The sequence below is a fragment of the Natrix helvetica genome (assembly GCF_964273705.1).
Source record: "Natrix helvetica genome assembly, chromosome: 1".
Classification (NCBI taxonomy): domain Eukaryota; kingdom Metazoa; phylum Chordata; class Lepidosauria; order Squamata; family Natricidae; genus Natrix; species Natrix helvetica.
The window spans coordinates 213,360,620-213,374,412 of record NC_138548.1 but is presented as its reverse complement, the minus strand read 5'-3'; the positions used below and the strand labels follow the sequence as shown (position 1 = coordinate 213,374,412).

Here is a 13,793-nt window from a genome sequence, read left to right as displayed (position 1 = left end):
TTTTTTGCCCTTCTCAGGCTCCAGAGGCTTTATATGAGCCTGGGGAGGGCGAAAACAGCTTCCCCTGCCCGCCTGGAAGACCTCCGGAGCCTTCAGGGACCTTCAGGAGGCTTCCTTGTAGGCTCCAGAGGACTAAAAACGACCTACGAGCAAACCGGAAGTCACTTCCGATTTGCTCGTAGGGTCGTTTTTAGTCCTCTAGAGCATTCAGGGAAGCCTCCTGAAGGTCCCTGAAGGCTCCGGAGGGCTTAAACTGACCCTATGAGCAAACTGGAAGTCCGTTCCCGAATTTTTGGTTTGCCCATAGGGCCATTTTTTTGTGCTACGGAGCTTCAGGTAAGCTCCTGAAGCCTCCGGAAGGCCTCGGGGGGCGGGGGGGGAGCCTGTTTTAACCCTTCCCAGGCTCCTATAAAGCCTCTGGAGCCTGGGAGGGGGAAAATGGCCTCAAAAGAAGGCTGAAATCAGCTGGCCAGCACGTGCATGCACACTGGCCAGCTGACAGGGCAACACCTCGTGTGCCCTGACAAATGGCTCCGCGTGCCACCTGTGGCATGCATGCCATAGGTTTGCCATCCCGGTCATAGAGTAAGCGATAAATTTATGATTCTACTGATAACTGCTGTAAAGAAGATTGGAAGCTATTTCTTTGTATCTTTTTTCTTTCTTTTCTTTTTTTAACTTTTCCTTTCTTGCACTTTTAGATTTCTCCTTAATTTCTTTTTTCTTTCTTTCTTTCTTTCTTACATTTACTAGTTCGTATGGGTTTTTAATCTTTTAAAAAACTTTTAATAAAAAAATGAAAAGATTGTTCATACCTTTTCATCACAGTGCCACAGTGGTTAGAATGCAGTACTGCAGGCTACTTCTGCTAACTGCCGGCTGTCTGCAATTTGGCAGTTCAAATCTCACCAAGCTCAAGATTGACTCAGACTTTCACCCAGAGATGGGTTCCGGCCGGCACTACTGCCAGTTCACTTGTGTGTGCGCTTGTGTGTGTGCTTGTGTGTGCGCTTGATTTGCGCTTTGCGTGCATGCACAGTGCAATTAAAGTGGAAAGTGCAATTTGCACGGTGCAAAAACAAGATGGCGCTGCTGATGGCGCCACCCAGGGAACTAGTTTTGGGGTGTGGCATACCTGGGTCATTGCCGGTTCCAGCGACCGAGGCCGCCAAACCACTACAGGTTCAGGCAAACTGTTCCAAACTGTTAGGAATCCACCACTGCTTCCATTCTTTTGAGGTGGGTAAAATGAGGATCCAAATTATTGGGGGCAATATGCTGATTGTGTAAACCACTTTATGAATATTTCTATCAGTGAACCCGACCCAGATACAAAATAATTGGGTACCTCACGAATGTATTCCTCTTGTTCCTCCTTTAAGGTAAGCAGGATGAAGATCTGCTGCAGCTTCTCATTACAGTAATTGATAATGAATTGTTCAAAGCTGTTATCCTGGGAAGAAGAGACAAGATAAATATCAAAACCAAAGACAATAGGCTAAAGGATGTGTGTAGCTAGGACAGGACGTCTTATAACACATTTAAAGTTCTACTTAGTTCAACAAGCCTAATCGTTGCCAAAGAATTTTATTAGAAAAGGAACTGTCAAGCATGGGGAAAGTCCAGGCATTTCAACTGAATATAAACGTTTATTGCAAGCTTATGCGCTCTACAAGAATCTAAACTCCTAACAGTCAACACTAATTAATGGTAGATAAGAGTTGATGGAATTTAAGTGGGCTGGGCTTAATCTCTTGTTAAGGGATTCAAGACTGATGATGCATTTGACTCCTCCCTTGGACTCAGCCTGGTCATCTCTTACAGCAGGGGTATCCAAACTTGGGAACTTTAAGACTTGTGGACTTCAACTCCCAGAATTCCCCAGCCACGTGACTGGCTAGGGAATTCTGGGAGTTGAAGTCCACAAGTCTTAAATTCCCCAAGTTTGGACACCCCTGTCCTACAGGCTCTCAGCACTTGCTGAGAATATTTTAACAGAATAACAGGCTTGGAAGCGACCTTGGAGGTCTTCTAGTTAAATCTTAACCACCATCAATTAGCTCAGGCAGGAGACCATATACCATTCCAGAATATAAATTCTCCAATCTCTTATTTAAAACCTTCAGTGTTGGAGTATCGACAACTTCTAGTGGCAAGTTGTTCCACTGATTAATGCTTCTCACTATCAGGAAATTTCTCCTTAGTTCTAGGTCTGTCTCCTTGATTAGTTTCCATCCATTGCAGAATTAGGGACAATCAGCTGGAAATCTTCTCTTTGGTAGTTCTTAAATGGATAGAGAACAGCTTCCTCTCTTGATTACAGATGAACAAATCTGTCTGCGTTGGTTTCTCTTCCTTGTGAATCTGTCCAGTTCAGTTCTGACTGTTTTTGCAGATTGTCAATTTCATTTTGTCAAATTTCTAGGGTATTTTTTTTAAAAGGTCACACTAAATGAGCTGCAATTTGGTGCACAAATTAAGAAAACATGCATTTCTCTTAAAGCAGCCACATCTTTTCAAAACCTTTCAGTATATCGCTTTGAAAACTGACTCTGTCCTCTGTTCATGTTCAGCAATTGCCTGTGCACCAGAGGTGGGTTCATACCAGTTCGGCCGAATAGATAGTAACTGAGCCGGACACTTGTACCAGTTCTATCCTGGGTGCGCAGAACAATCTTCATTGAAAAAATGTAATCCCCCCCCCCCCTTTTAATGGTGTGCACATGCCAGGCCCAGAGATGGGCAGGTTTTTTTTGCAAAAACAGAAGTGTTTTTTCCTTCCCCCAGCCTCCAGAAGCACTTTGCAGGTTTCAGCAGGGCTGGGATGAGGCAAAAATGCTGTTTTTGCAAAAATGGGCCATTTTTCACAAAAATGGAGGCATTTTTGCTTTCTCCCAGCCTCCAGAAGCACTCTGCAGGCTTCAGCAGGGCTGGGGGAAGGGGAAAATGCCCCCATTTGTGTGAAAAACAGACTGTTTTCTTCCCATTTTTCGCAAAAACTGGGACATTTTTGCCTTCCCCCAGCCCTGCTGAAGCCTGCAGAGTGTTCCTGGGGGCCGGGGAGGACAAAAACTTTTTTTTCTTACTGGGTAGTTTGCAGCAAGGCTGGAGCCCCCCCCCCCCGCCCCCATCAAAACTTTTCACCATTGTTTCAGTGGGCATGGCTAGATGAGGGGGTCATGTGACTGAGTGTGTGTGAGTGACGTCAAGTTGGCCATGTCCACTCAGTCATATGACCCCTCATCTAGCCACGCCCACCAAACTGGTAGTAAAATTTTTTGAAACCCACCCCTGCTCTGCAGGTATGCAAACAGGTAGGAAAAACCTTCAGAGAAACTGTGCCAATTCTTCTGGAGGACAAAGGCTGCTTTGGTGCTTTGAAGTGGGGTATTTTTCTCACACTAGTGCACTTTGTAAAGGGCCCTTTTACAAATGCTTTATTCAGTTCAAACGTAGCTAGCTAACCTTCCCCATACACAACCACCAACCCCTCATATTGTACAAATAAAGGGGAACATTGATTCACTTCAAAAGAAGCTAGGATGTAGGGTGTGTGGTTGCAAGTTTTACTATTGCTAAAATTGACAGGTTCTCATGGCAAGTATACATTAGAACATGACCTAAATTAGTTTGGAATATTTGAATCCTTTGTGATGTTTTTCAGATACACACACACATGCACACGCATGGACCCACAGACACAAACCAACACACTTTAAATCAATGGTCACCAATTGGCGGTCCACGAGAAAATTTTGGTCGTCCGTAGAAAAATTATTTGCATTTTTTATATTGCAACAAATACTATTTATCTTTTTAAATAATTCATATTAGTATGTGGGATTTAAAATTATGAATTTAGTGGTTCCTGAGGTCCGAAAGGTTGGTGACCCCTGCTTTAAAGCACCAGGAAACCTCAGTTAATTCCGAAACAGCTTGAAGTTCTTTATTAAATCCATGTGTTCAGGAAGAGAATTCCAGGAATATGCAATACTTACCTGAAAAATCTCAAAACCATATATATCCAGAACACCCATCACTTTCTTCCGCTCAGTTGTTTTCACCTAAGAAGAAGTATGTGTGGAAATGAGAATTAATTTCAAAGAATCCCAATGTTCTGAAGGTATCCCCAATTTTCTCTTTTAACTGGGGCATTGCTTGTATATTGAAACTAGATTATGAAAACCAATTCTAGCATGGAAGGGAAAAAGAACCTCACACCTCATTGCTATGTTCCATCTTATTCCAAGTAGCTGCAAAGCAATATATAAGGCAGATTTGCCTGGCTTGGGTCCCTACAGTTTCAATGTGCGATTGTTCCCATCATATATTGACAGCGTGAACAATGTGCAAGGATCATAGGATGTTTGAAGCCACGGCACCCACCCTCTGGAACATCATCCCCATTGAGGTTAGATTGGCCCCTGTCAGAATATTCATGAACTGGAACAGTTACATGGTAACAAGGTCAGCCAATGTATAGGCATGGCAACTGGGTCAGCCAATGGGAACTATTTGGTGACTGACAGCCATGCCAGATGGCTCGGAGCCTGGGTGTGGCTTACCTATGTAGCTCTGAGTCTGTGGAAGAGAACTAGTCTACTTTGCTCTCTGAATTGAAACTGGAAACCAATCTCTCCTCTGCCTGTGTTTTGCTGCCCTGTGCATCTGATCAAGTGAGCTGCAATTCACAAAAGCTTGTGGCTTTTATTAAAACATGTTAATTGGAAAAGATTCTGTTAGATTTCTCCTGATTTTTTGCATCATAATCCTATATGGCTCTCCTACAACGTCTATTCTAGAAATCTATTCTATCATCATATGATATTGAAACCAAATCTTGAAAGATTTCCCTCTTACACCAAAAAGAACTAAAGAGTGGCCATTTTTAGTTTCTTCCTCACCTCTCCCATCTTCCCAGACCAAGCTGCTGTTTTCATAATAGCTGTTGCATACCTTTTAAAAAGCTATCTTTGTATAACTGGGACATCTTTGTGTTCTTTTCCATGGTTAAAGCTTTAATTTCTATACGCCTTTTAAACAAAGAGTGAAAACTAATACAATGCTCTAGCCACATTCGTCCAACACAGGGCCTCCAGGTGTCCTAGATTACAATTTGACTTAAAAGGCAATGGCCCTAAAGTATTAGCTAGTAATTCTGAGTGCTACCTCTATACCAGGTTAGTGAAAGCTCTCTCAAAAGATCTCATTCAATTATTATGAATGGAATCTAACTGTATGTTAGGAAGTATGCATAGGATGAGGCATACTTACTTTGATGCTCTCGTTGATTCTGTTAATAAGCCAATTAAAGAGACGATTATAAATGTTCTTCGCTAGTGCATCCCGCACATAGTAGCCCTAGGAGCAAAGACGGTGGTGGTTAGTCATTCAGAAGCTAAGAAAGGCTAAAAATCGTGTGTGTGTGTAGGGGGGGGGATTAGTCCCTGCCCCCCTATAGCTTGTGTCAGAATCATTCCAGATTTAAACATTCTTTAAAAAAAACAGTTTTTTTTAAAAACAGAAAGACTTTTTTTTTTTTTTTTGCAATTTCCTTCTATACAACATTTCCATCTCGGTATACATCCATTGTAAATGTACTTCTCCCCCCTTATTTCATTTTCTCTTTGTCTATACATATGATACTATGTTATACATTCCTTAATTTGCAATCCTTCATTCCATTTATACATTTTTGCCCATCTCTACCTATACGCTGTTAATTTCTAACTCCTGTGTCTTCTTCATTTAGTCTTTCCTTAAGCTTTACAGCTGTCCTCTAGCCATTTGTACCACTCGTTCCATACCCTATAATATTCTGTTTCCTCCTTATCTTTTATTACTTTTGTAAATTTGTCCATCTCTGCACACACTAACACTTTCACTATAACATTCCCCTCTGTTGGTATATTATTATTATTCCAATTTTGTGCATAAGTTATTGTCACTGCTGTTATATGTGTATAATTAAATATTGTGGTTTTTTGTCAAATTTCCTTGTAGATATTCCCAATAGAAATAATTCCAGTTTCATATCTATTTGCTATTTAGTAATTTCTTCAAGCCATTTTCTTATTCTATTCCAATATTGTTTAGCCTTTGGGCATAACCACCACATGTGGTAATACGTTCCTTGATTTTGCCTACATTTCCAACAGTCCGGTGATAAGTTCGGGTACATTTTAGCCAGTCTCGCTGGTGGGAAATGCCATCTATAGAACATTTTATACATATTTTCCTTGTAGGCTACTGCCATTTTAAATTTATAATTTTCATTCCAAATTTCTTCCCATTTCTCCAAATCAATACTATAGCCAAATGTTCGGCTCAAATTATCATAGTTTCTTTAACTACCTCCTCCTCCATTCTGTAATTCAATAAGTAGTTGTATAATTTCATGATCAATTTATCCTCTGTACCTTGTAAAATTTTATCTAGATCTTGCGGTTCTGTTTGGAATCCATACTGTTCTTTATCTTTCTTATATCTAGAATGTACCTGCATATATGGCCACAAATCAATGTCTGTGCCCTGTTCTTTTAGTTCTAATATTGTTTTTAATTCCCACTGATTGTTAAGTAAATCTTTATATCTTTTTATTTTATCTATGTCTAATACATTTGGGTACATTAACGCTTCCATCGTTGATAGTCAATTCGGAATTTTACTATAGTGTTTTTCTTTAGTTTTTTTCCATACTTGTAGCAAAGCATCCCTAATTAAATGTTTCTGAAAATAATTGTGGGTTTTATTTTTGCTGTCCCATATAAATGCTTGCCATCTTAACTGTAAGTTATGGCCTTCTAAAATCAGTGTTCTTTTATTTTTTAACTCAATCCAATCTTTGATCCACATAAGTGCTGCTGTCTGATAGTAAGTTTCCCAATTCGGGAGCCCAAATCCTCCTCTTTCTCTACTATCCTGCAATAGTTTTATTTTAATTCGTTCTTTTTTCCCCAGCCAAATGTATTTCATAGTTAGCTTATTTAACTCTTTAAAAAAGCTTTTACCTACGGTAATTGTATTGGTGGTACTTGAAAGAGGAACAGTATTTTTGGTAAAATGTTCATTTTGATGGCAGCTATCCTTCCTATAAGGGACAGTTATAGTTTTTTCCATATTTCCAAATCTTTTTTAATCTGTTGTATTAATTTAGTGTAGTTATCTTCTTTGATTGAAGAACATCTGGCTGATAGCCAAATTCCCAGATATTTTACTTTTTTGATAACTTGTATGCCCATTCTTTTTTCCAATTCTCTTTCCTGTTTTTAGTAAGATTTTTCATTATTACCTTTGTTTTATTTTTGTTAATTTTAAGTCCTGCTACTCTACTGTATTCTTCTATGCACCAATTCGGGTCCTGTCTCTAGCGGTTATTCCAATATAAATACTAAGTCATCCGCAAGTGCTTGGACTTTGTATTCTTCTTTCCTTATTTTCAAACCCTTTAGTTCCTGATCCTCTCTGATTTTTATTATCAATACCTCCAAGGTTAATATGAATAATAAAGGTGATAGCAGACATCCTTGTCTTACCTCCTTCCCAATAATATTTTTTGGGGTAGTATCACCATTTATTATTACTTTGGCTGTTTGGGTTGTGTATATTTTTTCCACCATCTTTACAAATTTCTCCCCAAAGTTCTTAGTCTCCAATTGTAAAACAATAAATCTCCAATTTAAATTATCAAAGGCTTTTTGGGCATCCAAAAAGATTAAGGCAGCTTGCTTTCCTGAATGTGCTTCATAATATTCTAGTGTGTTTATAATGATACTCATGTTGTTTCTTATTTGTCTTTTTGGTAAAAATCCGTTTTGGTTTGGATGGATATACTCGTTTAGAACCTTTTAAACTCTTTCTGCAATTATGGATGTAAATATTTTATACTCCTCATTTAGCAGTGAAATAGGTCTGTAGTTTTTAATCTGATGTGGGTCTGTATCTTCTTTTGGAATGAGTGTTATAAATGCTTCTGCCCATGAATTTAGTATTCTTGCTTCTACAAGCACTTCGTCAAATACTTCCATCATTAACATATCTAATGGTTCCTGTACTATCTTGTGTAGCTCCACAGGTAATCCATCTGGGCCTTGTGTTTTATTATTCTTTTGTTTCTTCCTTGCCTCCACTAATTCCGTCATAGTTATTGCTTCATTTAATCTCTCCCTTTTTACCTCTGTAATTTTGGTCAAGTTCATTTTATCCAGGTATTGTTTGATATTATCCTCTAATACATGCTCCTGCCGATACAAGCTTTGAAAAAATTGTTGTTACATTCTTTTTTTCCTCTCTTCAACAGTGTGTCATGCCCTCCTTGTCTTGTAAATAGGCTAATATTCTTTTCTCCTTTTCTTTCCTTAATTTATATGCCAGCCAATGCCCTCGCTTATTTGCGTGCTCAAAAAAGTTTTGCTTTGCCATTCTAACTTTCTGGGTCATTTCGTCTTGTGTAATTAAATTCAGTTTATTGGTTCATCTAATCTTATTAGGTCTGTTTTTCCTTTTCTCTTGTTGTTTTGAGGCATGGACTATAAATCTGATTCTAATCTTTTAATTTCTTCCTGCAATCCTTCTTGTTTTTGTTTCCTTTTCTTGTTTCTTCTTGCCCTGTATGCTATAGTAAGTCCTCGTATATATGCCTTGGTGGTATCCCACAAGTTTTGTAGCGATGTGTCTTCCTTTTTGTTTTTGTTTTTAATTTTATTTTTTGAATAAACACAAACAAACACCTTAAAATCATCTTCCATTACAAATTGTAGAAAGTGTATCAATTGGTTACAAAGAACTTTTGTGCATCCCTTCCACAGTCATCACCTATGATTCATATCAAGTTATATATTTTACATCAAATATATTTATATATATTGCTAATCATCATACCTCATCCTTCATATGACTATAGTTGTTTTAATGTCCCTTTATAACAAACATTCCAAAATTTAAAACAAAACCGCATTATGGCATTCCCTTATCTATTTTCAATATCATCCAGCCACATTATATCTTTATAACACATTCAAAATAAAAATTAATTATGTTTAATTACAAAATTTTAGACCTCTTTTCTTAATCATTGTTTACAATTTATATCCAATTTCCCTTTTATCATGTCAATACAAATTATTACATTATTACCATTATCAGTCATTTATTTAACAATAGTTTGACTAAGTTTAACTTACTTTTTCCACCATTTAAAATTTATACCAAATTTCCTCTTATCAAACCAATACATATGTATACATTGTTATCATTATCAATTATTTATCTAACTTTATCCATTATCACTACATTTTTAACATAATGCTCTAATTTTAACTAAATTTAACTAGTGTTTTATTATTAATTTTCATATCTCAACCTGTGTGTTTCCAGTAATAGTGTAGTCCTATTTCTTTCGCCATTTATGGAATTAGTGTTTTGGTTATTTCCTTGTTGCTTGTTACATATCTTGTAAAATCTCGAAACCCTCCATCAGCTTCTTTAATCAGCTTATCTTTGGTTATCAGTAGTGTTTTTGTCAAAGTTTCTCTCCTTAAGTCCATCAATTCTTCTCTTTTTTCTTCTTCTATACCTTGAAATCTGGAGTAAAGCACCTTTCCATCTATCTTCCCTTTCCTTGTTCCACTCTGTCCATCTCCAACCACACTCAGTTCACTGTCAATATCCACAGTTATCTTGCCTCTTTGTTCATTTTTCCCTTGGGTTTTTAGGACACTAGCCTCCACTTTTTCCATTTGCTGGATATCTTCCATTTTTCCATCAGCTTTTATTTACCACATTACAATTTATATTTTCAACATTTTCCCATCTCTTCTCAATTCTCTCTGTTGTTTCTAATAATTTTTGAATTCCAAACATAATCTGTTGTAATGTTATGGGTTTTTTTTTTTGATGTCGTGCCATCCTTCCAATTAGTAAACACTGCCACTCTGGTTTAAAAACAAATCTTTGTTTTCACTTCTTTCCAGCTACCAACAAGCATCCAAAGAGCACTTGTGTAAACAACCCTATAAACAAGCTGAAGCCTTTGAAGTGCAAGGTCAAAATGATCAAAGGGAAAAAAGAAAAAGCAATGTTTCCAGGTCTCAACCTCCAACCTCCAAGTGGCAGTGTAACTTATTTTCCCTCTAAGATTACTACCCTCTTTATATTCCTTTTATATCTTCTTTATGTTTCAGGCTTAGAAGAAACAAAATTCTTAAATGAAACAAAATAAAAAGAAAACATCCATCCCAACCAGTATTGTAGAAATAAAGGAAAAGATTTAATCCATAGGTTAAAAAAAATAGAAGAAGAAAATCCAATACTTTCACTTTAAAAAGTAAAAATGTTTACAAAACTTCCATCCATAGAAAAAAATAAAATAAAAAAAGATAACACACTGTCCAATAATGCTTAATTTCGCCACTTATTTCCTTTTCTAATAATTTGCTGTATTGTTTTTTGATATGTACCTTCTGCAAGCACGTAATGTCCATATCCAATCTTTGTAGTTTTGTCAATATTTGAGGTTTTTTTCCCTGGGGAATTTAATCCATTTATGTTCATGGAGATCATCTTAATTTCCTCCTCCATCTTTTTTCCTTGTGTTCCTTGTCACTCTCTGTATTTTCCCTCTTGCACCTTCTCTTTCTATTCATTCTTTCTCCTGTTTTTTCCTAGCTTCTCTTTCCCTCTCCTCCTCCATTTGGTATTCCTCTTGGCTCCTGCTCTCAACTTCTTCTCTGCTATCTTGGTCTTCTTCAGTTGCCAGATGGTTTTTCAAGAACTCTTGTGCTTCCTCAATGGTATCTATCTTACATTTTTTCTCCTGCCAGGAAATTAGGATACTTTCTGGCACCAGCAAATGGAACATCACATTATATCTGATTAATTGCAAAGTTAAGAACTGGTACCACCGCCTTTGATTTCTCACTCTCCTCGGTACTTGTTTCAGTGTTTGTATTTCCTTTCCTTTATAAGTTAGTGTTTCTTTCTTCATTTTCTTGTATACTTTGTCTCTTATCATCCTTTTCATGAATTTCACATGGACTTCTTTTGATAACCTGTGTCTGCATGCATAGTTGGTACACACTACGTACACCCCGTCTATATCTCTCCGCATATCCCGTTTGTCCCTCTGCAGTACCTCCACTATAATTGCTGCTATTTTCTCACCTTGCTCTTCTTCCTTCTCTTCTGCGATATTCTGAAATCTTAAAAAGAAAGGAAGCTTTCTCCATCTCCAGAAAGACGATAGATTCTTCAAGATTTCTATTTACAAGTCCGTATTTCTGTTCCATTGTTTCCATCTTTTTGTCTAGTTATTCCATTTTTGTCTCTACTGTTTTTATTCACTGTTCATTTTTAATAATAGCTTGCTGGATATTTTCAATTTTGCCAGTTTTCTTATATCTCCCTTCATTTCTCCCATATCCTCTTCATGGTTTCCTTTGGTCTCTTTGTGGTTGTTTGCTATTGCTTCTTGTGTTTTGGTCATTCCTTCTTGTATCATCAAGGATGTGGCTTGCATGCTCTGGATATTTGATGCTGCAATCACTGTTCAATCTCAGGGGGATTGCCAGAGGAAAGGGGAAGCTCTGAGGACCTTGGGGGTGAAAGGTGACCCCCTCTGAAGGTACAGGAGAAACCCCTTAGTTCTAGCAGGAAAGAAAATGCCCATTTTGGCTGGTTCAAAATGGTGACAGCCGCAGAGCAGGAAGAGAATATTAGAAAACAATATAACACTTTCGGTGAGAGAAGTAATCTCTAAAAAGTAGAAAAACCAGAGTATCGGATTGCTATTTGGAGGAGCAGAGCAATCGAGACTCCAAAGTGAGAGCCAGATTTCTGCCTTAAGACAGCAGCAACAGAAAAGAGGAGAAGTGGGTGACCTCCAGTTTCTGAGTAATGGACAGTGACAGTGCAAAGAGAAGAGGAGAGAAAGAGGAATAAGCTCCAGATGGAGGCTTCCTGAAGCTGATCAGAATGGAAGTGCTATTGGATTTATTGAATTCCATTGGATTGGTGACTATAAACTCTGTTTCTCAATAATAACGTATAGGCTTGTGAGGAGGAGGAGCTAAAGAGTAAAGGGTGTATATGTTGGATATACCATATTTTTTTGGACTATAAGATGCACTGGAGTATAAGACGCACCAAGATTTTGAAGAGGTAAATACTTTAAAAATGTTTTTGCACTCTGCAGGCCTTCCTACAAAAACAAACAAACAAACAAACCACAGGGCGTGCAAAGGCTTTGGGAGGCTTGTAGAGCTCTCCTGGGGGGCTGAGGGTGGAAATGAGCAAAATATGGCCCATTTTTCATGAAAATGGGCCCGGGTTTTTTTTGGGCAGAAAACAGGGCATGCAGAGGCTTTGGGAGGCTTGTAGAGTGCTCCGGGGGGCTGGGGGAGGGCAAAAACAAACAAAAAATGGTTTGTTTTTCACTCGTTTTTGCTCTCCCCTTCCCCCAAGAGCACTTTCTAGGCCTCCCAAAATCTCTGCGCATCTATTTTTGTGAAAAACAGGATGCTCAGGGGCAGGGTTTCAGGAGGCAAAAAATGCTGTGTATAAGATTTCCACCCTCTTTTTTGGGGGAAATGGTGCAGCTTATACTCCGAAAAATATGCTAATTTAAGATGGACTAGAAGTGGAGTGCAACAGGACTGGGACTATGAACTGTGTATTTGGATAATATCATAACCCATAAGAGTTGATGGATTTGAGAGACTTCTAAAACTTTCAAAGCTGAAAGATAGTAAAGGAACCTGTGCTAAGCAAGAACAAGAGTGCCATCTGGTGGATATTGGATTGATAGAACGAAACAACTAGGCCAGCGATGGCAAATCTTTTTTGGCTCGCGTGCCAGAAGTGGGGGGGAGTGCAGGGGGGTCGTGTGCAGGCGTGCCACACCCATAATGCAATGCATAACCCCCCCAGTGCGCATGCGTGCTCAACAGGCGCCCTCCCCCATATTTACATGCTTTTTTCACCCTCCCCAGGCTCCAGAGGCTTTATAGGAGCTTGGGGAGGGCGAAAAGAGCCTCCCACGCCCCCCCCCCGGAGGCCCTCTGGATGCTTCAGGGACCGTCCGGAGGCTTCCCTAAAGCCTTCAGAACGCTTAAAATGACCCTCTGAGCAAACCGGAAGTCACTTCCTGATTGCTCGGAGGATCGTTTTAAGCGTTCCGAAGGCTTCAGGGACCGTCCGGAGGCTTCCCTGACGCATTTGGGGCACTTAAAACGACCCTCCGAGGAAACCGGAAGTCACTTCCGATTTGCTCGGGGGGTTGTTTTAAGCATTCCAAAGGCTTCAGGGAAGCCTCCGGATGGTCCCTGAAGCCTCCGGAGGGTCTATGGGGGGTGGGTGGGGGAGGCTCCTTTCGCCCTCCCCAGGCTCCTATAAAGCCTCTGGAGCCTGGGGAGGGCGAAAAATGGATTTTAAAAAGGGTGAAATCAGCTGGCCAGTGCGTGCATGCGCGCTGGCCAGCTGATAGGGCAGCGCCTCACGTGCCCTGACAAATGGCTCCGCGTGCCACCTGTGGCACGCATGCCATAGGTTCGCCATCACTGAACTAGGCTGTAAAAAGAAATAATGCAAGACTTGAGACTTGATTGAATTGATTGGTTGAAGTGGTTATAGAAGACAACGTAGAAGACATGTATTATATATATATGTATGTATGTGATTGTATGTATGTATGTATGTATGTATGTATGTATGTATGTTTTCGTAGATTTTCACGGGTGTAGGTAGCTTGGTTTTGTTGTATTCGGGTCTTTTCCAGTGTAAGATTGAGATTGTCTTGG

The 13,793-nt window shown here is 39.1% G+C and overlaps 1 protein-coding gene across 3 annotated transcripts in view; it reads right to left on the bottom strand.

Annotated features, from left to right (window-relative positions):
* Positions 1–13,793, bottom strand: part of LOC309383238 (unconventional myosin-Ia-like) — a 73,453-nt gene that overhangs the window by 24,115 nt on the left and 35,545 nt on the right. For all 3 annotated transcript variants that reach the window (XM_081935525.1, XM_081935527.1, XM_081935526.1), the window contains exons 12-14: positions 5,275–5,361; positions 3,999–4,064; positions 1,349–1,453 (exon numbers count right to left, since the gene is read on the bottom strand). In XM_081935525.1, coding sequence (XP_081791651.1) covers positions 1,349–1,453; positions 3,999–4,064; positions 5,275–5,361 — 258 coding nt within the window. The remainder of the gene's footprint in view (positions 1–1,348; positions 1,454–3,998; positions 4,065–5,274; positions 5,362–13,793) is intronic.